The sequence below is a fragment of the Vigna angularis genome, chromosome 1 (assembly GCF_016808095.1).
Source record: "Vigna angularis cultivar LongXiaoDou No.4 chromosome 1, ASM1680809v1, whole genome shotgun sequence".
Classification (NCBI taxonomy): Eukaryota; Viridiplantae; Streptophyta; class Magnoliopsida; order Fabales; family Fabaceae; genus Vigna; species Vigna angularis.
In genome coordinates, this window is record NC_068970.1 from 4867008 (window position 1) to 4892455 (window position 25448).

The window sequence follows — 25448 nt, forward strand, 5'->3', positions numbered from 1 at the left end:
TTAACATTAACCTTATTTAATAATTTTGGTTGGATTCAATTAACGTTTAGTTAAATGTATTAAATCCATCTCACTTGTACGAATATAATAAGTGACATTAAATGTTGTTTGTACATTTAAAGAAGTATTATCTTCAAATCGTACTATTCGAAGTTGTAATAAATAAAATAAAATATATATGTCAACTATACGATTTATACTAGCATAGACGTTAATTTGTTTTTGTACGTGTATCACAATACAAATAAAAAATAATTAAAACCTGAACCATCTAAAACAAACACAAGATTTTTTTTTTATATTTGATTTTTTGTAATAAGGCGTAAAATGTCTCAGGTCCAAGAATCTTATATAAATAAATCTTTATCTTTTTACATTTAATCACAACAAAATTGAGGTAAATAAACTTTTTAAATGTTACACGTCATAAATCTTCAATAAAATTGCATTGGAAATTAAAAAATTAGTTGTTTTCTTGATTTGGGTGAAACAATTCTAATGTTTGATTTGGATGAAGAATAGAAAGCGGAAAAGTTGACATACTATTCACGTTTAAATCTATTTTTGGTTTGGTCTTTGATCAAATTTAATTTCGCCTCTACAATTTATTTTCATTAATAAAAAGATAATTAAGTTATATAAGTGGGTTTTTTATTTTGTTCTAATAAATTCTTACATTTTATTTTCGTCCTCAGTAATTTTATTTATGTTTTGACCCCGTTGTTTACTGCTTTTTTTAGTGATGATTTGTCTATCGTTTAATTAAGTCAATAATTAAGTGGAATTAACATGTGTATTTTTTAAACTTCTTTAAAATGAGACTCTCCTACTTAGTGAAGTATTTTGGATGCCTAGTCTTAACATGAACTGCCCAAAAATAAGCCATGTAAATAACTTGGAAGTGAATATTTTTCCTTTCCAAAGTTTTTCATAGCACTTCTCTCAGCATTATATGATACGTGTTACTATACAAACAGTTGTTTTTCATATGCATCTATATTTCTTTACTTTAATACCTGCCCATCAACCTCTGCAGAACAAAATTAAAACTTATGATCCATACCTTCCTCTCAAATACTAACTGATTCCCCCACCTTTGCTATCTTGTTTCTTAATTTCTGTCCAATTATCTTCACGTAATTTTATACTGTTTTGAATCTATTATGTTCTTATATGTAGGAGGAACCCTTCTCCATTCATTTAACAGTTTCTAGTATCTCAAGATCGCACTAAATGAATTGGTAAGCAAAAACAATACCTTGTTCTACACATTTGTAAACCTTAATGCGAATATCATAAGAAACAACAACTTTACCGTTATCCACTTTCTTTAAAGATTAGACATGCATATATAATGGGGGATGGGTGAGTATATACTACCAGGTTCACATTTGATAACCCTTGAGGTTAGAGAATGGCAAGCAATTTTTTGCTTCCCAAATATGCACTAAATCTTTCAAATAGAGAACAGAGGTTGACAAGGGTCAAGCTAAACTCAAGTATGATACAAATCATCATAAAGGCTCCCAAAGGAGACATAGTAGGCAACGAAGAGGGAAAAAAAACAAAGCCCCCCCAGACTATGCTGTGGACATGACAGCGCTTAAGAGCTAATTTCAAACGTCCAAGGGAAATGTTTTATGTGTAAAATGAATGTAATATATGTCAAAGTATCATTACTCTTGCTCCGAGTGAATGCCTGAAGGATAGGCATTTTGGGTGAGAATGAAGAGGAGAAAATGAGACGTGTGAAAAGGAAAAGGGGTATTGACTATTACTGTGTATGATGTTTGCTCTTGTTCTCATTCATAAGCCATTATTTGCAAGAAAATTGTTTGGGACAATAGTCTAAACAGTAGACATGATATCATTATGATATTTTTCCACTAGATATTAACCAACAATTCAAGCAATAGACAAAAATTAACAGTTATTTTACACATTATACTTAAGCTTGGTACTATTTCATTCAGTGTCTAAGACACCTCGAACAGTCTGCTTTCTTTTTATGTAAGAATCACATAACCACATTTACAAGCGAAATTGGAGTTAGGTTCAATCTATCGGTCAGCAAAAAGCAACAAAAGAACAAGTAGGTAAAAATTACAGTCTAAACTCAAAAACAATGTGACCAATTCAGTGAATCATCAACACTCATTATTCAGGCAAATAAACATAACTGACAGTTACATTGCAGAGCAAAGCAATAACCTCTCATCAAAGGCTCGCACTCTGGGCAGGAGGAGGTGGCGGAACCACGTAATCAACAACGACCACACTGTCGATCTGATCCCTAACCTTGTCCTTCTGGTAATTCACCAACTCCTGATTCGAATCCACGGCCTCCAACTCGGTCGGTCCCGCGAAAACCGCGAGCGAAGCAATCGAGAAACCCTTGGCTCTCCCCGGCGAAAAATTCTCCCCAAAACTGAACTCACTAATCTGCTTGAAATTCTCAGGAATTCCTCTAACCACACCCAAAACCTCGTCTCCAGCCGCCCCCTCCTTCAATTTCAAGAAGCTGACACGAAGCGCCGAGCCCGGCGGCGGAACGAGGTTGCTGAGGCCATCGGCGACCCAATCGACAGCCATGATGTCGTCGATGATGGGGAGCACGTTTTCCTTGACGACGGTGACGTGGCTGGGGTGAGCGGAGTAGGCTTGGAGATCCTCCTTGGACTTGTAGCGGGTATGGAGCATGTGAGTGAAGGTTAAAGAAGAGGATCGGTTACGGAGGAGCGGGCCCACGCTGAGGTGGAGGACGGTGTCCAGCGACACGAGAGAACCGAGTCCGTTCACCAATTCACTAACCTTTGACGCCTCCGTCTCCTCCTTCACCTTGAAAAGGACAATGTGTTCCACCGTTTTTGCTGACGTCATCTTGATGGAAGATCTGAAGGGGCGTGCTTGAACCTTACGGAGCTGTCTAGAGGCAGAGAACGTCAGAGAAAAAGGATGTAACAACGGCGTTCTAAAACGCAGCATCGTAAGCACGTATGGTCTTCCTTTGTCAGTGCCTTACCTTGGATCGATATCGCTGTCGCTGACGCCGACGTTAGGGCTTAGCATTTTCTTTTTTTTAAGAAAAATTAAATTGCTCCTTCTAAGGCCCGATTAATGTGCATGGTGGGCCAATGCCCCAAGTCAGCTCCGGCATTGCTTTCGCACCCCCCAAACGACTCCAAGATCTCCACTTTTTCATAAACAAAAAACCATTTTATGCAGCAACTCCTTTACAGATTTCATTTACCGGTGCATTTACGAGCAAACTCTCTGTTTGGTGTCAGCAATGAAATAACTTTTTCTAAAATATTTTTATATTTTTATTTGCTTATAACTAACTCTTATTTCTAAATAATAACAAGTTTATTTTTAAAATTTTATTTATCATATTATCGAAAAATTCATTATTTTCAAATGCTGTCATAATATTAAATTCCTTTACAATAAATTACTAATACTACGATTTAATCCAGTAATTATAAACGAATCTCTTAGGAGATTCTCAACATTATTGGTAATTAGTTTTGAATTCCTTCTACAGACTTTTAGAAGTTAGATGACGAAATAAGGACACGAATGAAGTTCCAAAGTCCATATTAAGAGTTGTCATTCAATTTTAGCTAAATTGTTTGAAAAGTTTGTAACTTTGTTCATGAAGGTATGAAGTATTTTAATCAAGTCTCTTGCTGGAGGTTGATAGGATTCTTTCAAGTATAAAAGAATTGAATCAAAATCTTTAAATAATTTAAATATTCATTCGCAAATTTAACCCTAAATAATAAATATTATGCATCGTTACCACACAAATATATATATATATATATATATATATACATATATATATATATATATATTTCACGTATTAGAAAATATAAAATAAAAGACAATCACCATTAATTAAAAAATCATATCATATAACTTTAAAAAATATGATTTTCCGTTATGTGAAAGACACAATACAAAAAACCCAAGACAATAAACACAAGACAATAAACGAGGATCCAAAATATTTGGTAAAGAAAGCTGAGCCCCCCAGGTAAACCAAACAACTAAAATAGGATGAAAATAAAAAATGTCAGTCGAAAATCAATTTAACACTGCAATAGACTCTATTCTTCTAGCCAAGAATTACTTCCGCGACTTTGCAAGAGAGCAATTATAATAATGCATAAATAAATTTAACAGACGAATTGATAGTTTACTACTGTAAATGGCCTTTCCTGGAGTGTCTGATTAATAGCTAAATGCTTCATGTTTCAAATTAAAGCTAGTAATTAAAGCTAGTTTACTGTTTTTAATTACCTTCGAAACCGGAGTTTGTAGCATGATAGAAACGCAGAACCTGAGCAAATATAAAAACTCTAGCTCTCACACCTTCTCAACATCGGCGTGTTCCCACTGTCTAATCAAAGTTCTTACCAGTAAAAATAAGTACATTATGCTATAAAATAAATAAGGATAAGAAAACAGAAAAATAATAGTTACCACGTTGGCTTTGCAAACCAAAATAAAGAACATAACAAAACAGCTCCTGCTATGCTTGATTTCACTAAGGGATTTCCATATCCTCCATTACAACTCGTGAATCTCAAAATTGAAACCACTGCCATCCTCAATTGAAAATAACCTAGTAGAAGAAACCTAGGACCTTACCACCAACATTCTTTCTCCTAGCCTCTTCGTGATCCATGATGCCAGCAGAGGTAGTCAATACAATGTAACCAAACTGCATAATTAGTAAAATCCAATAAGTAGAGGAGCCCCATCATAAAGATAAATGGTTAATCTGATGATAGGGAAACTCGATGGAAATAGTTTAACCTTAAACTTAACAAATAAACAACTAGAACCTTAAGCAATCTAACAAAACCATTCAACAAAAATTTCACATCATACATGTAATTTTATCTCCACAAGGAAGAAATGTCTTACTCCATGGCACTATGTTCATAAAAACATGAATTTGAACACAACACACAAAAAGAGTGCGAAGAAAAAGAAAACACTTTAACTGACCTGTCTTGAGGGGAGAAGCCTAGCAGTCCAAGGTTCTATATCTTTAACACCCACATCAAAACGGGGGCTAATAACCCCACATTTGTTCAGTCTACCATTCAATTCCACCACGATTTTCCCAGCCCTGTGGTCATCAACGTACTCAAACTCTCCAATGTAACCTACACGATAAATCATCACCAAACACAACAACAACTCAGGACATAGACTAAATGATGCAACAAAAAATAAAAGTTTGATTACTGAGAAATACCGTGCTTCTGCATCACCAAAAGAAATTTGATAATGACCTTGGAGGATGGCCTAATCATGACTTGGCGCTTCCCCCTTTTCTCAGCATTGTACATGCTCTTGAGAGCATCGTTCAACACACTAACCCTCACCATATTCGCTCACTGCCAGACAAATTTCAATTACAATTAATAAATAAAACCACGCAATCCAACATACTTTCAAGAAGCAAAAGAATGAGTTGAATCTTACCAAGAAAAATAGAGAAGCCTGGGGAACCTCCGTCAGTGCTTTTTTCTTCAGAGTGAGAAACAACATAACAAAGAGGAGAACACACAAATAAGAACACTAGGGTTTAGAAGATCAAAGCCTCATGGGCCTTCTTTAATTGCAATTGGGCCTGAATAATTAAATGATGGTTTTTGTGTCTATTTAATTACTTAAACTATAATCTATATTTATATATAGTTTATAAAAAATATTATGTAATTAAATATTGATTAAAATTTTCAAATTTATTTTTCTCTTAAATATGTTTTAAATCATATAGATTTTATTTTATTTTAAACAAAACTTTATTTATTTTTAATCATTGAAAAATATTTAGACTTAACGTGTAATCCTGATTCCTATAAAATTTGATTTGCAAATTTTGTTCTTTAACTTTTAAGGTTAAATATTTATTTTCTTTCACTTTCAATGTCATATATAATTATTAAAAAAACACAATAAATATATATATATATAGTAATAGAATATAACAATTTAATCAATGGTTAAATTTTAACCATTGAATAGGTATTAAATATAGATAAAAACTATTTAATTTTGAAAACTTAAAATATCATATTTTTAATTAAAAGCTATATAATTATTCATTTAGTAAAGGAATAACAATTGTACAATATTTGATTACCTAATATTTACTAATAGAATATTTGATATATTTTAAAAAAAATTATAGGTAAAAAGGTAAATTTAAGAAAAAAATTTAAACCGTAACTTTTTAATGTTATTTTGATTATTTTAATAAAGTAGTTCAACATTTAAAATCAAAATATATTTTAAAATATTAAGATAATAAATAACATTTTAGATACTTGACTGCTATTAGATCAAATATTGTTTTTTTTAATAAGATTGCTGAGGAGAGATGGAAGAGCTACGTGCATATCATTTACAAGAATTAAAGATAATTTTTTTTAATTAAGAGAAAAAAATTATGCTAAAACTAATGATATGAAAAGTATTAAATATATAAATAGTAATTAGACAACAGATGTTAAAACAAAAAAATACGTTAGAATATGTATTTCGTCTTGGAACATGAGCAATATCATGGTCTCAAATAAACAGTATATTGTTGCTATTTCCATTGAAACATTATACATTATACATGATAACAATTAGTTGTATAATTTAGACAATATATTTGTATATTTGTGAGGAATTCTTTAAAGCATAATACTCCCTTAATGATTTTGTGATTATAAGTTAATATTTGTATTAGTAAAAAATCTAGTATTTCATAGACAATCAAAACACATGTTTAGTTTCACAAAATTCAAAAATTTATAACCGAGAAAAAGTAGTGATTGAGTATTATCCAATATTTTTTCAAAGTCATTAAAAATTAAATTATGAAAGAAAAATTGAACTACAATGTTAGAAATGAATCAATTTTTTTTGTAGAATAGAGGCCACGTGTCTTGAATCATGGAATAGAGGTGCAAGCTTATGGAGAATAGCTTCTCCCAACCACCAGAACAAATAACAAGGTTTGCAATGATGATATAGAGAGTGTAGCACATGGGTCTTTTATTTTTAATAAAAGAAAAGTTTAACTCGTTATGTGAGTTTCATCCTACTTATTAAAATCTCTAATTAAGTATTTAAAAGTGTTAATTTGAGTTAATTGAGCCTCTGTCGTTAAATTTAGTTAACAAATTAAGTTTTTGTACAAATGAGAGGATGATGTGTCAATTTTTGAACACGTGACATGGTGAGAGTTGAAACGTGAAATTTGACAACTTGTAAAATTATAATAATATGAATTTCTGGAAAAAAATTGTAGGACTCAAACTAAAGTTTTTAGAGAGGCCAAAAACATATTTTTTCTCAACTTGAAAAAAAAATCAATTCTAATTTAAATGGTCTCTTCGTACTCAATCCTTCATCTTCTCCAAACAATCACGAGTGCTGCTCAGAGTAACTCCCGCTTATAACACAATGCCAAAAACTGCAAATCTACTGATTATAAGCCACTCGTGTTCAAAGTTGTGGTTGGCACCGAGAAAACATGACTAGGCTCTTTTTCAAGTTGAGAACAAATATAGATTTCTGAAAAGGGATTTAGAGTTCAATAAAACTGAATTTGGGATTAAAAATCTGAGAGGAATTTGGGATTTAAAGTATTGGGATTAAATTTGGAAGATGAGCGAAGTCGTAATTTAGGGTTTCTGGTGCGAAGTGATTTGGAGCATTTTGTGTTTCAGGTTTTGCAGGTCGCGAGGAAGTGTTTCACAATAAAGGAGATGAAGCGAGGAGCTTCGTTTCGCGGTGATGCTCATGATGATGCTGTGATTTTGGAGCTTTTGCGCTACAAGTTTCGAGATTTCACGGTGGCTTTGACGAAACTCGCGATGGCTTCTTCTTACGGTGGCGGGAGGGTTTGCGTTGGTGGTGGGGGGACGAGCATCGCTGACACTACGAAGGAGGTGATGGAGCGTGATGATCTCTAATGATTATATGAAAGTTTGGAAAAATCAATCAAAGAGGTTCACAAACACATTACTCTGACATCAGCATGTCACGTTTCAATAAAATTACACATCAATCTTTCACCTGTACAAAAACTTAACCCCATTAACTAAATTTAACGACAGAGATTCAATTGACTCAAATTAACATTTTTAAAGACTCAATTATGAATTCTAATAAGTCGGGAATCAAACTGGAAAATACCCATATAAATAGAGACAACTGAAGGATTTAAACCTAAAAGAAATGGAGACATGGTTTTGGTTTTGGTTTTGGTTTTGGTTTTGGTTGGTGTAACCACTCCTTCATGTTGTGTGTTTTCATAAAAGGAGTGTAGTGCAGAATGTGTATAACAGCGGTCATTTTTGTGTAACGAGGAAAGAAAAAGTAATGAAATCACTTCGAATGTCTATACTCTAGTTGTAGTTGTGAAAAAATACAAGTGTAACTGGCTATATGAACAATAAATAAAATCAAGAGTCTAAAAGTAAACGGAAAACTCATTGCCTTATAGCTCCCAGGTTCTCTTCTTTGACCTTGATCAGCATCACATGCTCCACCATACACATCGTTCTATTCCTCCCAGATAATCTCGCCAACCACTTTTTGAATTTTTCATCCACCTATCTCTCTTATTTCTTTCATCATCCACTGCAATACTTTAAAAAACTAGAATAAAAAGTAGTATAATAAATTACTGTCATCCTTACCTAAATAAGGTGAGAACTGTACCTAGATAACCTTACCAACTACAATAATAAAAAAATAATTAGTATACGTGCCCTTTTTGCTCCTGAAATTCAATCCACACACTTCAATGCATTTCTTCCACACTCTCTCACATTCATTGAAGTTCCCATCTTTACATTCCCAATAATTTTATTACAATTCCCGTGCATTAAAGCTACTTTAGCAACACCGGATACAACCTCTTTTATAATTAAAATAAAAATAAATGAAAGAGGAACAAAATAGATAATAGATAATAATAACTATTTTATTAAAAAAAAGTAAATTAAGCAAACATAATAACATATTTTCTTGAAAAAAAAAACTATAAGGAAAATTTTAAAAGAAGTTCTTTTTTCTTAATTTTTATCTCAATCTCTAGAACAGTACAAAACAGAAAGATTTTTTGTGTACTGCTTATAGGACACTTTAGTCCTTTTATAACAAACTTCAACATATTATGAGGTTGTTCTAACATCCCACAACTGAGAACATAGAAAAGAGCATGTGGAACTTTTTTTTTTACTGAAAGATAATGCGTGGAAAGAGATTGGGAGTGTAAATTTGTCTTATGAGAAATTCCTGCTAATGGTTGTATATTGATAATCAAGTTGGGTGGTTGTCGAATGTTGTCAGGCTATATATCATCATTGTTTGGAATTTATTTTAAGTGTGATTCTTATTACATTTATTTTAAGATGTTGGTTATATTACAAGTCTCATATTCAAGACTAACCCAACGCAGATGAAAGTATACCATTCTTGGAACCCAGTTTTTCTGTGTTAATTAAAGATTGAGGTGATACTTACACTTCATTTAAAGTATTTGTAATTGATCATACATGAAAAAGAACAAAAGGGCACTGCTGTTACAACCAAGCAATGTGCAGACACTTTATGCAGTCAGATGAGTTTTGTTTTGCTTTTGTAGTTCTTGTTGCACGTATTTAAGAAGTAGGTGCGTAATAAATTTTCTTTTATGAGTGTCCTTTTTATACATTTCGTCTTTCTTTATGGCAAATACAGGAGAAGGTGCTGCCTTTGTTTGTAGCTTTAAAAAGTTGTTAATGACCGTGTTTGCAGTTTTGTTTCTGCCCAATACTAATAGTGTATTTCTTGACAGATGATGGCTCACATTGTAATTTGAAATATTCATAATGATACTAAGGTTCAATATTATTCTCTCAAAGAGAATTTGGTTTTTTCAAGATGGAAAGATTAGTACAATCGGAAGCCCGTTGATAACTTAATTAAATAATTTGTTGTTCAGTTGTTAATGAATGTGAAGGAGAAATTCATCTCCAAAAGATTCTCTTTCGATTCAAATTAGTAAAAATTCAGAAAGAATGTTCGAGAATGATGATATAGGAGTGGGCTTGTAAGATCTATCTTTGGAACTAGTGTGTTTTAAATACTTGTTTGAAAGATGTTGCTTGGAGAAACAATTGAAATAATTAATAATTGAATTCCATTTGTCACGTAATATTTATATACAGATAAACATTTGTTATTGCAACCTATATTTTTTATTTAGAATCTGACGTAGTTTTAATTATAATTATAATTGATAAAATAGATTCAATCCAATGTAATGATACGGATAACTTGTAAAATTGGTATATCAATATTGAAAAAAAAAATTATCTAAATTGAAGTCAATTAGTTCCTTTCATGATATTTAGTTTATGGGTGACCCGTTTATAAAATAATATACTAATCATGAAAAATAAAATAATATTATTTTATTAAACATATATAGTTGTGTTAGAATTTTGTAAATTTTGAGTTATGAAAATATAATTTAGAAATATAAGAGATATAAATTATATGCTATACGAAAGAGTTATTTTATTCACATAATATATATAAGTTTAATAGAATATTAAATATTTAAAATATCTTATTCATAATTTTATAAATTTAAATAATAAATAAATATGTTTTTAACTTTATATATAAAAATATTATGAAAATTAAAAGATTTTCTAAAAATTAATTTAAATAAAAAAATAATTAAACAAATATTCTCAACAAATGTATTTATAAATCACTACAGATTATAACTAATTTGATTTATGTTACTTGAATAAAAAAATCATACTTTTTCATATTAGAACCATATTATTAAAGACATTCCATTGTACGAGTTTTGCATGCGAAAAATTTATAACTTACATTCATTCCACCAAAAATCTGAGTTTCTTTTGTTAGAAAGTATAATGAAAATGCCACAGTTTAGACTAAAGAATCACCTAAAAAACTTTTGAAATGAAGAAATTAATATATAGAAATTGAGGCTTCGGTTATGAAAATTTAAGAAAATATAACTTACTCTTTTCAAATTTGTGTCTTCATGTAAAAATATTTAGAAAAAATTACAGCATGAAACTACATTTCTTAAGTTTTCCAACAATATCAAATTTATAATTGTTTTTTCTATCATTTACTATTTTAGATAATAAAAATTCAGTCAAAATCTAAAATTTACAAAGAATTTTCGTTTATCGAGACACACTAAACTTCTAAAACTCAAAGATCAATAATCTCCAAGAATCAGGATAAGCAATAAGAGGAAAGTAAACTAAAACTATATAAATGACTTTTCTTCTGTAAGCAAATATTATAACTTATTAAGTTGATATTTTGATTATGTATTTTATTGACTTTGTGATGACATTACCTCACATAAAAAATATTTATATATATAATACTATGCATAAGTTATTGTATATAAACATACTAATAGTAGTATACCATCTTCATTTTGTTTATCTCCTTCATTCTATTTCTCTCCTATTTAGAAAATTGATAGCTAACTGTTGTGGTAAAATATTCATATTTGTAAAATATTATTATAAAAATTCTTTAAAACTTCATATTCAACCCTTATCTCAATTTAAATTTAAAAATAAGATATTTGTAAACTACGTTTTGTTATTGAAACAAGGGTTAAATATGTTTTTGGTCCCTTAACTTTTAGAGAAAATTGGAATTAGTCCCTCTTCAAAATTTTGGACTAATTTAGTCCCCAAACTTTAAAACTTTAGAAATGTGTAAATTTAATCCTTTTAACCAAATTTTGTTAACTTTATTTGATGTTTCAAACGCATTTCTTAGTGAACATTGAAGCAAAAATGTGTCAAACAGTATAAACAACTCAAATGCTATCATAAAATGCACTTCAAACATCAAATATTTAGACCAAAGTTTTAAAGAAAGACTAATTCCAATTTTCGCTGAAAGTTAAGGGACCAAAAACATATTTAACCCTTGAAACAATTCCCATCACAAAAATAAACAAATAAAATTTTGAACTCCTGACATATTTCACACATTAAAATGACTTGTTGATTCCAGGTGTTAAGTGTATTTTTTCAATTACAAGTCTTACATTTCTTATGGTTTTCATCTTGTTTTATTTATTTTTTTATTTCGATGTATCTTCATTTCAAGTTGTTCAAATTTCTGGATTTTCTTTTTCTACTTTTTTTATTTTCTTTTTTTACCTTTTACAAACTTTTCAAACGTTTTATTATTTACAACTTAGTAGAATTTACTTACTTCTGATTACCTTTTTGCTTAGTTGCGGTTTATTGCAATTACTTTTTGTTTCTTTTTATTTGTTGTTTTTTAATTATTTTCAAAGTTTCTTATTATCAATTTTAAATTTTAATCTCTTTAAATTTCTACATATCTTTCCAGTTTCATTCCCTTTATTAATTTTTGTTTAATTTGTTTACTTTACAAATTTATTGTTTAAACATTTTCTTTTCGTTTCATATACATATATAATTGAAGTTCATTTAAATTGTGAGTTGTAATTATAGTTTTTGAATGTGCAAATTTGGCAGTTTTGATTTGCTTTTCATATATTTAGTAAAAAAGCTTTATGCATAATTTTCCATATTTGTTGAAACCCATGTTTTAAAATTTTAATGGCTGAGGTGACAGGAAAGGGTTTTACACTTATCATAGTATCATTTTTCTAACTATAGATTGGTGCTACAATCTTACATTTTGTCTATGTGAACTTAAAAGGAACTAGTATCAGATTCCAATTACATCTTTAAATAGTTAATCTTAATATATAATGACCATGTTTACTAATTTACGTAAAGATGTTTGTGGTCACATTTTATTATATAATTTTCCTTTTAGTAACTATTTATATCTTTTTTTTTTAATATTTTATAATATTGATGAGGGTATTAAAAATGAAAAAGAGATGTGTCAAAATAAATCAAAGAATACCGTACGAGAGCAAATAAAAATACCAAAAATTTTAATATTAATAAACTATAAAAAAACATTTATATAAAAAAAGTGATACACACTCGATATATAATTTTCAAGTCTTTTGAATTTCTAACACTAGTACTTATTGTAAATTTATAATGTTTTCTATGTATTTTAAAATATATTTATTATTATACTTTTTTAATTATATGAAAATAATATTTATATAAATTCAAATGCTTGATGAAAAATCCATGTCATTTTGCTAGGAAAACATGTTGCATAGTATACCATTCCTCTTTATCAACTTCAATCCATAAGAAAATCCCAAAAACTGACTATTGGAAAACGACAACTCGATTAAAACTATCAAATTAAAAAAAAAAAAAATCTTATTAGAAAATTACAAAGGAGAGCAGAAAGATAGAAAATGGAAAAATGACAAAGCACAAACAATGTCAAAAGTAAGAGGTTGTTTCTCTTATTAGATTTAACATTAAATCAAACATAGACAAACGAGGAAGTTTCTGGTTACATGATACAAGTCACCCCATAAGTCAATGTATTATTCAACTCTTGCAACCGCTGCTTGTATTTGTTTAGCCGGAGTAATAAAAACGCTGCGCTAATATGGAAAACAAGAAAAAGATAAAAACAGAAACGAGTTCTTTTGAAAGCAACTCCCAAGTTATTTTACAAGAAAAGTTTTCTGTTTTTGCTTTCATTAAATAACCATGAAAGATAATTATTTTATAAAAATAAATTAATAAACCCGTTATAGAAGGATTCAATTATATTTAAATGTGTTAAAAATTAGTGTAAATTAATATGAGAAATATATTAAAATCCTCACATCTGACTAGAAATAATTAGTGCAAATTTTTAATAAGTAAATATATATCTTACAATTTTTTATAAAATTACATTAGACTTAAAAGAAAAACAAATTTATCATTTATTTTATTAAAAAAAATAGAGAGGTTTATAGCAATAGAGAAATTATCATTTATATACAGAGATAAAGACGTTGTCTTTTCGTAGCTTAACAGCGTTTTCTTGTTCTTGAAGACAGCAATAATATAAATGGGTCTCCATTGGTGAGGCCAAAAGTAAGGTGTCCGGTTTCTCATATGAGCAATGCACACCACATTTCTTAGTGGGACCCACTCTCTTCCACATTATTAATCTCATCATTCCCACGTGTCGTTCTCTGGTTGGCCCCGAACAGTTACCTCAGATTTCCTTGTACCTGTTTTTTCTTAATACACCAAACAAAACCATTATAAATATCCAACACAACAACATCCTATTGAGAATCACGTTGGTGTTGACTCCAGTACCACCCCCTTTGGATTTCCACTATCCTTCTGCATCCACTTCTTCTTCTCGTACAATTATATACGGTACCTGTCCAAATCCAATTATTATCAAACATAACGTTTTTTTATGGGAATTATTACAGACAACTTAATCATAAAATATCTTACTAAACCTCATATCTCCATCTCTCGTATTTTTACAAGTGTATCAATAATTCAAACATTACCTTAAAATAAATCATATCAAAATGGAAGAAATATTTTTCCATATATCATTATCAGATTGTTGCTATCAGGATTTATACTTATTATTAGTGGTAAAGAACTCTCGAGAGGTCGGAAAAGGATTTATAACTGAGAAATGCGTGTTATCTGATTGGGAGTTTATGCTCCAATCGTTAGAGCAACCCTCATCAGAAGTGGTCCACTCTATAGTTTTGTTTGGTCATAATTTTTAAAGAGTTTATAGTTTTGTTTGGTCACAATTATATTTTTAAAGAGGGAAATGATTCTTCATTTATAATGAAGACTTAAGAGATCGACCGTTGTTTTAAAACTTCACTATGAATCCATGGTAGGATCCATGGTAGGTGTTAATATTTCAATCTAAAATTTGTTGAATGACATCATTAAAATTAATCATTCTTCATTTGAAGTATTTGTCTATTTGAAAGCCTTATTCTATCACAGTTTTATTCTTAAAAGATACTTTAAAGGACAGAAGGAAGCAAGAATATTTAAATTGTCTTAGGTCTCCACTTTTAAATGATGTAAAACTATTAAGTGTTTTAAAAACATAAACCCCCAATTAAGGTCTAAGAAGAATGAGTGTTTATCCCCAATAGAGTACTTAAGGAACCAACGATTTGTCTTAGAACATCGTTATTGATCCTACGATAGACACCAATGTTTCAATTTCAAGTCTGTCGAGTGACATAGTTATAATCAATCACTCTTCATCTGATGTATTTTTTAAAACCCTTCTTTTAGACCAAAAACCAACTATCACTTTGACTCTTCAGTATATATCAAAATTTAACAGAATTTTCCAACCAATTATTATTGAGAATCCAAGTGTGAGTCAACATTGGATAAAAATAAGAAAGTAAAGAACCATATAAAGGTAAAAACTCGTTTACATATTGTCTTAAGATTTTGGACCAAGAGTAGTTTCAGTCTTTTTTACTATTGGATTCAAATCTCATTGCTGTTATATTCTTGAGTAAATCTTTTTTTCGATAAACCAAATTCTAAAAGAATGTTATGTTTTAAATTAATGAAAATTATTCATAGTTAAACTAATTATATTAATAGAACAAAAATATTAACCACTTTAGTTTTAACGAAAAATCTTAAATCTGTTTTAAGAAATTAACAAAAAAATAATAATAAGAAATTAACAAAAAAATAATAATAAAATTGCATTAATTTTTCATAAATTGAGATTATGTTACATCAATTTCTACAAATCAAAACTAAAAAAATTAGAAGATCAACTTAATTTTTTTTCTATGAAAATAGAATCTAAATGACTAATTAAATAATTGAAATACAAATGTGAAGGCATTGATAACAGCAAATTGATACTACTCGAAATAACTTTATTTGGTCATAATAATAACTAAAGTACTTCAAATCAAGAAGAAAAAACAAAATATACAATAAATAAAAAGAGTAATCCATAAATACTCTAGTGGTGCATGTGTGTTCAAAAACTTGTATTGCAACCTCTTTCGGAAATGATATTGCTGTCTGACTAGATACTCCTGCCGCTATATTCAGAGGTTGAACTATTGCTTGATGACGTAAATAAATTTGTTAGATAGTTATCTAAATCTGACGTAAAAATTTATGTTAAAGTTTAAAACATACATATATTTACATCACTGTATTCATGTCAGAGTATTACATATATAATGTAAGAATTAAATCATTTAATTAAGTTAATTTATTCGAATTACATTTAATAAAAAAATATTCAATACCGAAGTTTTCAAGTAAGGAAGCAATTATTTTCTAGTTAATATGAATAACATAAACCTTAGTTACTAAGAATCTAAGAATCTGTTTTATAAAAATAAATTAAAGATAAATTCTTAATAAATTTTGATTTTGTTGACGTGAGATTGCATAACGATGAAATTGTTGAAAACATTGAATTATTTTGGTATTCTCCAGGTGGGATGGGGCTGGAATGAGTATTTGTATACGATCCATGACAACCCAAACATAAAGTAGTAAATTAGTAATGTCTCATCTTCACTAATCATACACTTATTAAACATTTTTACATTTCTTTATTTTATTCATGTCACAAATCTCAAACATCTAGGGATTCAAAACATATTAGACACAATTCATTTTCTTTTCCAATTACAAAGCCTCATGATTGGAGATGTATTAAATATCTTATTAAACCTAAAAAAAATGTTATGGTTAAATCATTCAAAATAGGATGTTAAAATTAAACATTTAAATATGTTTAACCTGCAAATAAAGTCAAAATCATTTTCATCCACATTTAATTTTTTTTTTTAATTTATGTTAAGTCAGATCGACTCACACATTGTTAAAACTCATTTTCAGAATCCTTGTTCAAAATTCCATTATTGGAAAGTTTGAGTTGACCAAAAAGATTAAGATAACCAAACCATTTTGTTATTTCCCAAGTATTTTTCCTTAAACCAAAACTGGTAATTCACCTCGACAAGCTATTTACAATCTATCTTTTTCCGGAAGAAATAAATAAGGGAGCACCGATAATGTTTAGCTGAAAAAGAAAGAGAAGGTTGAATTTCAAAAAAGCAAATTTTGAAAGAAAAAAACTTTCCGATTAATTTTTTCCATTTTCTTCCTTTCTTCTATTCTTCTTATTATTTGAAACACACCAATAAATCATAATTTAAAGATTACTGAATTAACCAATAGATAAATATATTAAAAATCAAATATTGCTATAAAAACATAATGTACATGTAAACAATATTTTACTTTTCAATTTTTTAATACATTTAATAAGAGGGAAGGTGATTTTGTTTTTAAAAAGATTAATTTAATCTATTTAATTTATAAAAAAAGACATAATTTAAAAGTAGGCTAATCGCATCTGACCAATATATTTTACATTTTTATCTTATTTGTATTGTTCCTTTTTTTTTCTATCTTTTCTTAATTTTTTTCTAGTCAAATTTTTTAATTTTAATTAATTTTGATATGTTTATACTCAGACATTTGATTTATTTAATAGTATTTTTAATCTCTATACTTACAACAACAATTTAATATTTTTATCATAAATTCTGTTAATATAATTACCAATTTTTTTACATGTTTATGGTCTAATTTAAAAAAAAATAATGTAACAAAAAAATATACAATTTAAATATATATATATATATATATATATATATATATATATATATATATATATAAATCATATTAAGTTAACAATTAATAAAAAATATTAAATCAATGATACAAAGATATAAAAAAATGCTATTAAGTCTTATTTAATTTAATCTATTTTGTTTTGATCGTGTACCACCAGAATCAGAATAAACGGTAGTTACATTCACTTAATAAAAAAAAATTGGGCCGACAGAAATTTTGGAACTCCTGTGATCGCCCATCATAATTCGTTTGATTCTGAATATTAAGGAAAGAATTGGTACATGATTTGCTGGCAAAAGTAGGGTCCTCTCATCATACAAATCTTGACATCAAGAATCAGCCACGTGTCGTCAAACAAAAAAAATCCCACCACTCTTCATTCTTTCTCTCTTTCACCCAATGCTTCTTAATTCAAAATTAGTAAATTAAAAATATTTTAACTTGTTGATTAAGAAAAATTGAACAAACTTTGTAAGTGAAAAAATACAAAGTTATCACTACTAAGCATAATTAGCAAATAATTTAATAAAGTCAGTTAATTTTGAGACAGTGATACGAGAAGCTAGTTGAGGATATCATTTGAAAGAACGGTATTCAGTCAGATTTAACAGATAAGAAGCTAAAAGAGTATTTTAAAAGATAAAAGACAAATATATTTTATGAAATGTATAAGGAAATTTAAAAAAAAAGAAAATTAATAGTGTATATTATATATAAAATGAAAATAAGAAAACAGGTGGATATTCATTATAGAATAGTGCTAAATATTAAGACACAAAGGGGTCCGAGCGTGACTGTCAAATCTACATATTCTCTGTTTTCTCTCTCTTTCTTTCTCTCTCTCTCTCTGAATTCAGAGGACAGCCCCTTTGCTCCGCAGATTCGATTCAATCGCCGATCTTTATTACTCACTGCTCCTCGGGAATCCCTCGTCTCTCCTTTCAATCTCTCTGTCTCTTCTCCCTCAATATAATGCTTCAGATTTTCAAGGTACCATTTTTCGTTCATGCCATTTATTATAATATCATTTTTAGTTATTAGTATTAACAAACTTTTTCAATCTTTTTATTTTTTATTTTTACCTTTACATGAATTTCTCAAAACAAATAAATTAACATCACGCCATAGTTTCATAAAATGTGAATTTTGTTCTCTAGTCTTTGTTTTTGTCCCACAACAACTGTTTCTTGAGGAGTTTCTTGATCTCAGTTTCACCCACTCATTGGTTTTATCAGTTCCTTTTTCTTTTCCTTCGCCATCTTCTCTCGGCGCTCCACTAAAACATTCGCAGGAGATCTCAGCAATTGCAATTTGTTGGTTCGACAAACTCAAATGGGTTTTATTTTTTTGTTATTGTCTGACCAATTTCTGTTTATCCTGAGAAAAATTTCTAGCTGCCGAAAGTTTTCCAAGTTCTTTTGGAACATTTTAATTCCTTAAAGTTAGTTTGGATTTTGCTGAGTTTTATCGAGTATTAATGGTCGTCTGAGATTATTAAATGGGGGTTTTGTTTTTCTTAAACGTGTGTATTTGAGTTCAAAGTTCAACATTTGGACGGTTACTTACTCCTGCTATTTTTGTTTTTCGTAATTTTGCTTGAAAAGGGTTAATGATACTGTCTCTGCTGTAGTACTTCGTAATATCATCTCTTCTGCATCATTGACTGTTTTTTTTGGTGGGGGTGGCTTTTAGATTCTTCTTTGGAACTCTGTGCTTTAGGTAGGTATTTTCTGAGTACATTAAAAAAAGGTCCTTTTATGGAAATGGGATCTGCTTTTTCCCGTCTCATCATTTTTAAAAAATTACCCCATCAATATAAATAATAAATAATAATAGTAATAATAGCAACAGTAGAAATATTAATAATAAATATTATTATTATTATTGTTATTGATGTTTATAATCTGATTCCCTGGAAAAGAAACTCATGGTGGTCATGATTTCTATTACAGAGCTTGTCTCATCTGCCCAATGCCTTAAACAATTCCAAAACTGCTTATGTTTTGTCTCTCTGTTTTGGTTAGTGCAGGCAGGTACACATAGAAGGATATGATTATGGATAAATTAAAAAAATATGTTGAAACGCTTTCAGTATTTCACATATTTTGTTCTTTCTTCTCATCATCTTCTTTTCGCCCATGATGCAGGGCTGGTTCTGACTCGATCAAGCTTTTGACTCCAACAGAAAAAAATAAAAAAACATGGAAGGAGACACATTCTCTGGTCTCGGCAACGGTACACAGATTGATAACAAGATCTTGCAAACGTTTAAGAAAAGCTTTGTTCAAGTCCAGGACATCTTGGATCAGAACCGGGTACTCATCAATGAGATAAACCAGAATCACGAGTCCAAGGTCCCTGACAATCTCAGCAGAAACGTTGGCCTTATTAGGGAGCTTAACAACAACATCAGAAGAGTGGTTGACCTTTATGCGGATCTTTCAAGCTCCTTTACCAAATCCATGGAGGTTTCTTCCGAAGGGGATTCCAGTGGTGCTGTGAAATCTGACGGTAAAGCTGGCCACAAGCGACACAGGCCTCTTTAGGGAACTTTTTTGTTTTTCTTCTTTTTATTTTAATTTCTCTTCTTTTTTTCCTTGGTGGAGATGCACGACATGACAATTGTGTTGAGGGGTAGATCAAGATTAGGTTCTGTAGCCGAAGCCCTCTTGTATTACAGAACGTTTTCTAGCTCATCGCTTACTGCTTATATTCCAAATAAAAAGAAATGATTTTCCGGAATTTCTCAGTTTTATTATAACCTTGTGACTGTGGATCTAATAGGAATGTAACATGTTTGTGTACCAATTTTAATCATGCTGCTGTCTTTCAAAAGGTGAATAAGAACAACCCCTTTTTCTTTCCTATTCAACGTGATTGCTTTTTCCCTTTGGATTTGAACATGTGATGGATTATAATGAGATGGACCTTTCTTGTTTATATGCTTTTTTCTATGCCATGATGAGGTTTTGCAAGAGATAAGGGCTTTTAGCTTTGATAAACTTTTCTTGAGTTTCTGCTTGTCAAAAGGGGCTAACGGCCAAAGGGTCTTCATAGTTTTTGTCCGTCATTCTTTTTCATATCTCTTATCTAGTTTTGATGGAAACTCGTCATAGAGTACCTTTATTCTCTTTATATCCTGAACCAAAAATGTTGTTCCCAGATCTTACTTTAGCCAAGAACTGAAAGTGAGAAGGGTGTTGCAGACACTGTTTTTGGGCTATGCGCATGAAGCCAGAGTTTCCTTACCAAGAAAACCATACCTGGTTTATCTGTTCATGTGTTTCCCTGTGGGAGTGACAACTGATAACTGAGAACTGAGAACTGCATACATATGTGTGAAGATGCTCTGAAACAGATGGAAGAGAGCAGCTTTATAATATAAGATAAAATATTTTTGGTTCCACAAGAACAGAATCTGAGATGAGCTATGGGAGGAGCTTTTGACTAATTTTTTAATTTATTTTGCAGTGCCAAATGGGTAGTATTGGCTGAGAAATTAAAATAATTCCACTGTTCAATGTGTATGAGGTTAAAAGAAAGCAGTAGAGTCCTGAGTGTAAACAGTGACCCCAACAAGATGACAAGGGACCCAAAGGTTCTCTTTTGGGATGGAACTGAACTTCTCCATGCTTATCCCTTCCTACACAGGTTCGTTCCTTTTAACTTTCCAATTTCCCCCTTAACTTTTTATTCTCTTATAGATGTCCTATATCACATCCTTCTCTACTTCATATTTGATAATTCCATGGTTTGTATTTCTCTCTCACTCTCACTCTCCCTGATTGCGCAGAAGTCTTTATTGGTGGACCCCTTTTGTGGCAGACTAATATCCTGATCTCAGAAGAGAAGGCCCACTTCAGTGATTGCTGACGATGGCCTGCTTCTGGTTTAGATTTTGCATTTTGATGGAGTGGACCTTTTCTTCCTGGGTAGATTCATTCATACCTTTGTCAATCAATCCTCTCCTACCTATAATTCTTAGACCATCACCTCAGGGCTTTTTTCTTACATGCACAAATGCAGCTAGCTCTTTTATACCCTCAACACTCACTGCATAATAGAATGATGAAATAACAAGTATGTATATGTTTGAGGAAATGATGAAAGAGGTAGAATGAATGAATGATATAAATAAAATGGAGTTTGGTCCCTAAGCAAGCAAAGACAAATTAGACATTGTGTAGTACATAACATGTGCGGTGGGAATCTACTTTTGCTTTTGTTTCCCTTTGTTCCTTGCATTTCCAGCAAATAGGTTGGAAAGGAGCTCAACTCTAGTTTGCCCAATGAAAGCTATTTTTTTATAATAATGGAAGATTTAGATATCTCCATCATTGGTTGGACCCAATTCCAGCAATCCAACTATAATAATCCACGCCCCTTGCCGGAAATCTTTAATTATGCCCTAATGACACTTTTTAATAATTTGACGATAATTTTTATTATCTCATCATCTCTCTCTCTTACCTTTTCTAAACTAAACTCCATTGGGTCTTCCCCTTCACAAAGACACTCATACACACTTTTGAAATATCCAAACTTTAACAAAATCAACTTTACAAGGTTGACATCACTTCTGTTAGGTCACCCGTTAACGTTCCCAAGTTGCGTTTCACTCTTTCTATATTGCATTGTTTGGTACCAAGATCATGTCTCATTTAAGTTTCACCAATAACCAAACTTATCCCTAATCTTTCTTTTTCCCTCACATAAACTACATCACCATCCCCTTTATGCTTGCTTAGTCGCTCTTCGTCAAAAACCACTAATTCTTTATAACTTCAATGAGATCTTGAATTATAACGAGAAAAAATATCCAAACTTGGATTTGGACTGTTTAATCACTTTTGAGAGCTTCCATGGACGCTCTCCCAATACGTTCAAATCAGTGTACACCTAAACATTCATTATCAAACTCCAAAGCTCCAAAATAAAACACAAAATCCCCATCCCAACCAAATTATTTAGATATGAATTCTTATTAATTTATTTCAGCAATTATTCTCAGTCCTATCAAAATCCTTGCTCTTAAAACAAACTAGAAAAATAATACTTGTTTTGATTATGGTTGGTCATTTTGCTTGTGTAAGATCTTATTTTATTCTGTTAGGTATCATGATGTCACGTCGTTTTTTGAAAATTATTGTAATTTTTTCTCTGATCAAAAAATTTATAAGACTTCCACTTTAGTATTTTTTATTTGGATCTTAGGAGAAAAATTTGCTTTTATGACAAATAGATATTGTTTTATTTTTATGACTTAAATTTTTATTTTAAATTTTGTGCTATATGAGCATAAGAAGATTTTACAATCTCAGGGTTTAAATTAATGATTTGTAGATATTGGGCTTGTGATAAAGATGTCTTCTGTAGTATTATTTATAGCTGAGTCCTATTATTAAAGATTTAATCAAATACCTTAATTATCAATAAAATAATTAATAGATTAATATGAATTTTTTAATTTAAGTATAATGTGTATTTTAATAAATACATAGCGGTAAAATTAACTATGTGGGTGTTGTCAATTTTAACATATAGAAAGGTTATTGCATTTTAAAAACTTCGGAAACTTAATTGAATCTAAAAAATATCCCATTATCACAAAAGTCACATGACGTTTTAAAAAGTTGAGAAACTTTATTGAATCTTAAAAAAAATAATGTATTTTTAAAATTGAAGAAATTGATCGAATATTTCATTAATAAAGAGAATAAATTGAACAAAATAAGTAAATAATAAGATTATTTTTGCATTAAAGTAAGTTTAGTTAGTATCATTAAATTTGATAATAATATATATGTTTTTTTTTTAAAAAAAATCTCAAAATTATTGAGATTTAGAGTTGTGAATTTGACTTATAACCCATGGGTTAGTCCTAACTTATTTTAAAAAAAAAAACATTTTTTAGGAGACTTCTCAAGTGGAGTAAAAAAAAGGTCCTAAACTTCAAAGTCCATTTCAAGTAAGTTAATGTTAGAGTTAAGGTGATTTTAATTTTACTAAAAAACTTTAATTAATTTTTAAAAATAATATCATTTATGTACACATATAAAATTATATATTTTATTATATAGTCTAATATTATAATTTTATTATATATAAATTAATATACTATAATTTCTTAAATTCCTTAAATTTCTTAGGTATTTTCTGTGTTCGCAAAATTATTATAAAATTTGTTGTAATTACTAACAAATCTTTACTATAAAAATTAATCCATCAATAAATTTGGATTATAATCGGATTTTACTAACAAAATTTATAGAGTAATACTTTTAAATAACTAATTCAGACTTGTAGATGAAATTTGTAGTTTTGCATGTTACGGCCAAATAAAAAAAGAACTTAAGCAAAGTCAACTTTCTGATGTGGAGCTAACTGATACCCATTGATCTTCTTAACAAACTCCAGAAAATAATTATCTTGAGATGACACGATAAGGTTAAGGAAATGACAAGATGAAAAGAGCAAAAGTTGACAAAATGTTTTTTCATTGATAAAGAATGATATATATAATACATGTTCATGGATATAAATTAGGCTATTCCATGGAAACATCAACGACACATTAATTTCTGTTTTTTCCTCTGATTTTAGGTGAAAAGGACATGATAATGTGATGTCATACTGATAGAGATTGTCTTAGGCTTACAGTGTAAAATTTTAATTATTTACGATGAATAAAAGTTAAAATCTTAATATCAATTAGGTTAGGAGACGGGTCAGTGATCATGTTTGGAAGATAGAAATTCAACAGATTGACAAAACCTTTACACTGGGAGTCAAAAACTTGGTGCAGAAGGAACATAGCTGCTTCATAAAACAGGCTTATCGTACCGAATTAAACTATGTACTTAAACTGCTTGTAATGATTATGGTGGTCGGTGTGGAATTAGACCTTGTGCTCCTTGCGCAGAAATTTTGTAGTGGTCAGCATGGACATCACCCAAGAACAATAATATAAGGAGGCTAATAATCTTCATCATCCAACTCAAAATACCTGTTACAATATGCAGAATTTCGAGCCTACTGGCTAACACCAATAATTTACACGAGGCATGATGCGATTGTGAAAAATGAGGTACACATTTTCTAATAGCTGCCCTGAATCCTTATCAATGTCGATCGCAATCACGGAAATTGAGGTAGGTAGTGTTTACTTGGCATCCAAAAGTGAGTTGAAACCTGCATAGAAAAATTCAATCATTTGAAGAACAGGAACTTATTTTGGATTTGGCATGTTGAAATCTACCCAGACAAGATGGTTCTATACCTAGAAAACAATTCTATTAGACCTGTTACTTATACAGTGAATGTTGACGATAACTCCACACTTGTCTACCCATCAGTTCCCATCTTGAGGAAGAATGGAATTATACAGAAACTCAATCTAAAGGTCTGTGGGGTGAATTTTGTGAACTTTGCCACAGGGAAGATCGACCAGAATGCCTGAAGAACCTAAGAATGATGTACCTAAAACTATTTCTCTCATAAAGGATTAAGTATTGAGCTTCCCGAGTTCTCCGTAATTACTCCTATCAAATTGGTTTCGTAAAAGTTTTCCCAAAGCCCAGAAGAATAGCTTTTCCAGCGTTATATCATACATATGATACTCAAAAGTTTGCATCCATTAATAAATTATGAATTGGTGTTATATCTAGACAACACATATTTTTATTCTCTTGCCCCGATGACAGTATTTCATATGACAAAGCGTCTAGGATTTTTCAGGAAAATTTCAGGAAAAAGTGATACATC

The 25448-nt window shown here is 30.0% G+C and overlaps 3 protein-coding genes and 1 long non-coding RNA gene across 7 annotated transcripts; 2 read left to right on the plus strand and 2 right to left on the minus strand.

Annotated features, from left to right (window-relative positions):
• Nucleotides 1-2076: 2076 nt before the first annotated feature.
• Nucleotides 2077-3197, minus strand: LOC108337126 (stress-response A/B barrel domain-containing protein UP3). Its single transcript, XM_052870012.1, has 2 exons — nt 3023-3197; nt 2077-2926 (listed from the first exon to the last, which is right to left on the minus strand). Exons 1-2 carry the CDS (start codon nt 3067-3069, stop codon nt 2218-2220), a joined length of 756 nt encoding a protein of 251 aa, XP_052725972.1. The 5' UTR covers nt 3070-3197; the 3' UTR covers nt 2077-2217.
• Nucleotides 3198-4428: 1231 nt separating this feature from the next.
• LOC108337275 (40S ribosomal protein S15a) lies at nt 4429-5594 on the minus strand. The gene is made up of 4 exons (XM_017573765.2): nt 5503-5594; nt 5273-5414; nt 5020-5180; nt 4429-4729 (listed from the first exon to the last, which is right to left on the minus strand). Exons 2-4 carry the CDS (start codon nt 5403-5405, stop codon nt 4631-4633), a joined length of 393 nt encoding a protein of 130 aa, XP_017429254.1. The 5' UTR covers nt 5406-5414; nt 5503-5594; the 3' UTR covers nt 4429-4630.
• A 12852-nt stretch (nt 5595-18446) lies between these two features.
• Nucleotides 18447-21149, plus strand: LOC108336415 (protein ELF4-LIKE 4). Of its 4 annotated transcripts, none has more exons than XM_052871468.1 (3): nt 18447-18674; nt 19832-20195; nt 20848-21149. In XM_052871468.1, the coding sequence occupies exons 2-3, from the start codon at nt 19886-19888 to the stop codon at nt 20868-20870; spliced, it is 333 nt and encodes a 110-aa protein (XP_052727428.1). In that variant the 5' UTR covers nt 18447-18674; nt 19832-19885; the 3' UTR covers nt 20871-21149. The 4 variants fall into 4 exon arrangements, with proteins under 4 accessions (XP_052727428.1, XP_017428349.1, XP_017428350.1 ...); XM_017572860.2 differs by lacking the exon at nt 20848-21149 and adding an exon at nt 19637-19717 and having other exon boundaries at nt 18449-18674; nt 19832-20426; XM_017572861.2 differs by lacking the exon at nt 20848-21149 and adding an exon at nt 19637-19713 and having other exon boundaries at nt 18449-18674; nt 19832-20426.
• A 21-nt stretch (nt 21150-21170) lies between these two features.
• Nucleotides 21171-21913, plus strand: LOC128194927 (uncharacterized). The gene is made up of 2 exons (XR_008246391.1): nt 21171-21335; nt 21478-21913. It is a non-coding gene; the product is annotated as an uncharacterized LOC128194927 (long non-coding RNA).
• The last annotated feature ends 3535 nt before the right edge of the window (nt 21914-25448 follow it).

Bases quoted from the DNA above. Each gene is read 5' to 3' on its own strand.
- LOC108337126 (XM_052870012.1), bottom strand. From the start codon at position 3,069: ATGCTAAGCCCTAACGTCGGCGTCAGCGACAGCGATATCGATCCAAG. The intron at 2,927-3,022 runs GTAAGGCACTGA...CTCTGCCTCTAG, and splicing joins GACAGCGATATCGATCCAAG to ACAGCTCCGTAAGGTTCAAG.
- LOC108337275 (XM_017573765.2), bottom strand. From the start codon at position 5,405: ATGGTGAGGGTTAGTGTGTTGAACGATGCTCTCAAGAGCATGTACAAT. The intron at 5,181-5,272 runs GTATTTCTCAGT...TTTATCGTGTAG, and splicing joins TTTGGTGATGCAGAAGCACG to GTTACATTGGAGAGTTTGAG. The intron at 4,730-5,019 runs GTCAGTTAAAGT...CTAATTATGCAG, and splicing joins GGCTTCTCCCCTCAAGACAG to TTTGGTTACATTGTATTGAC.
- LOC108336415 (XM_017572860.2), top strand. From the start codon at position 19,886: ATGGAAGGAGACACATTCTCTGGTCTCGGCAACGGTACACAGATTGAT.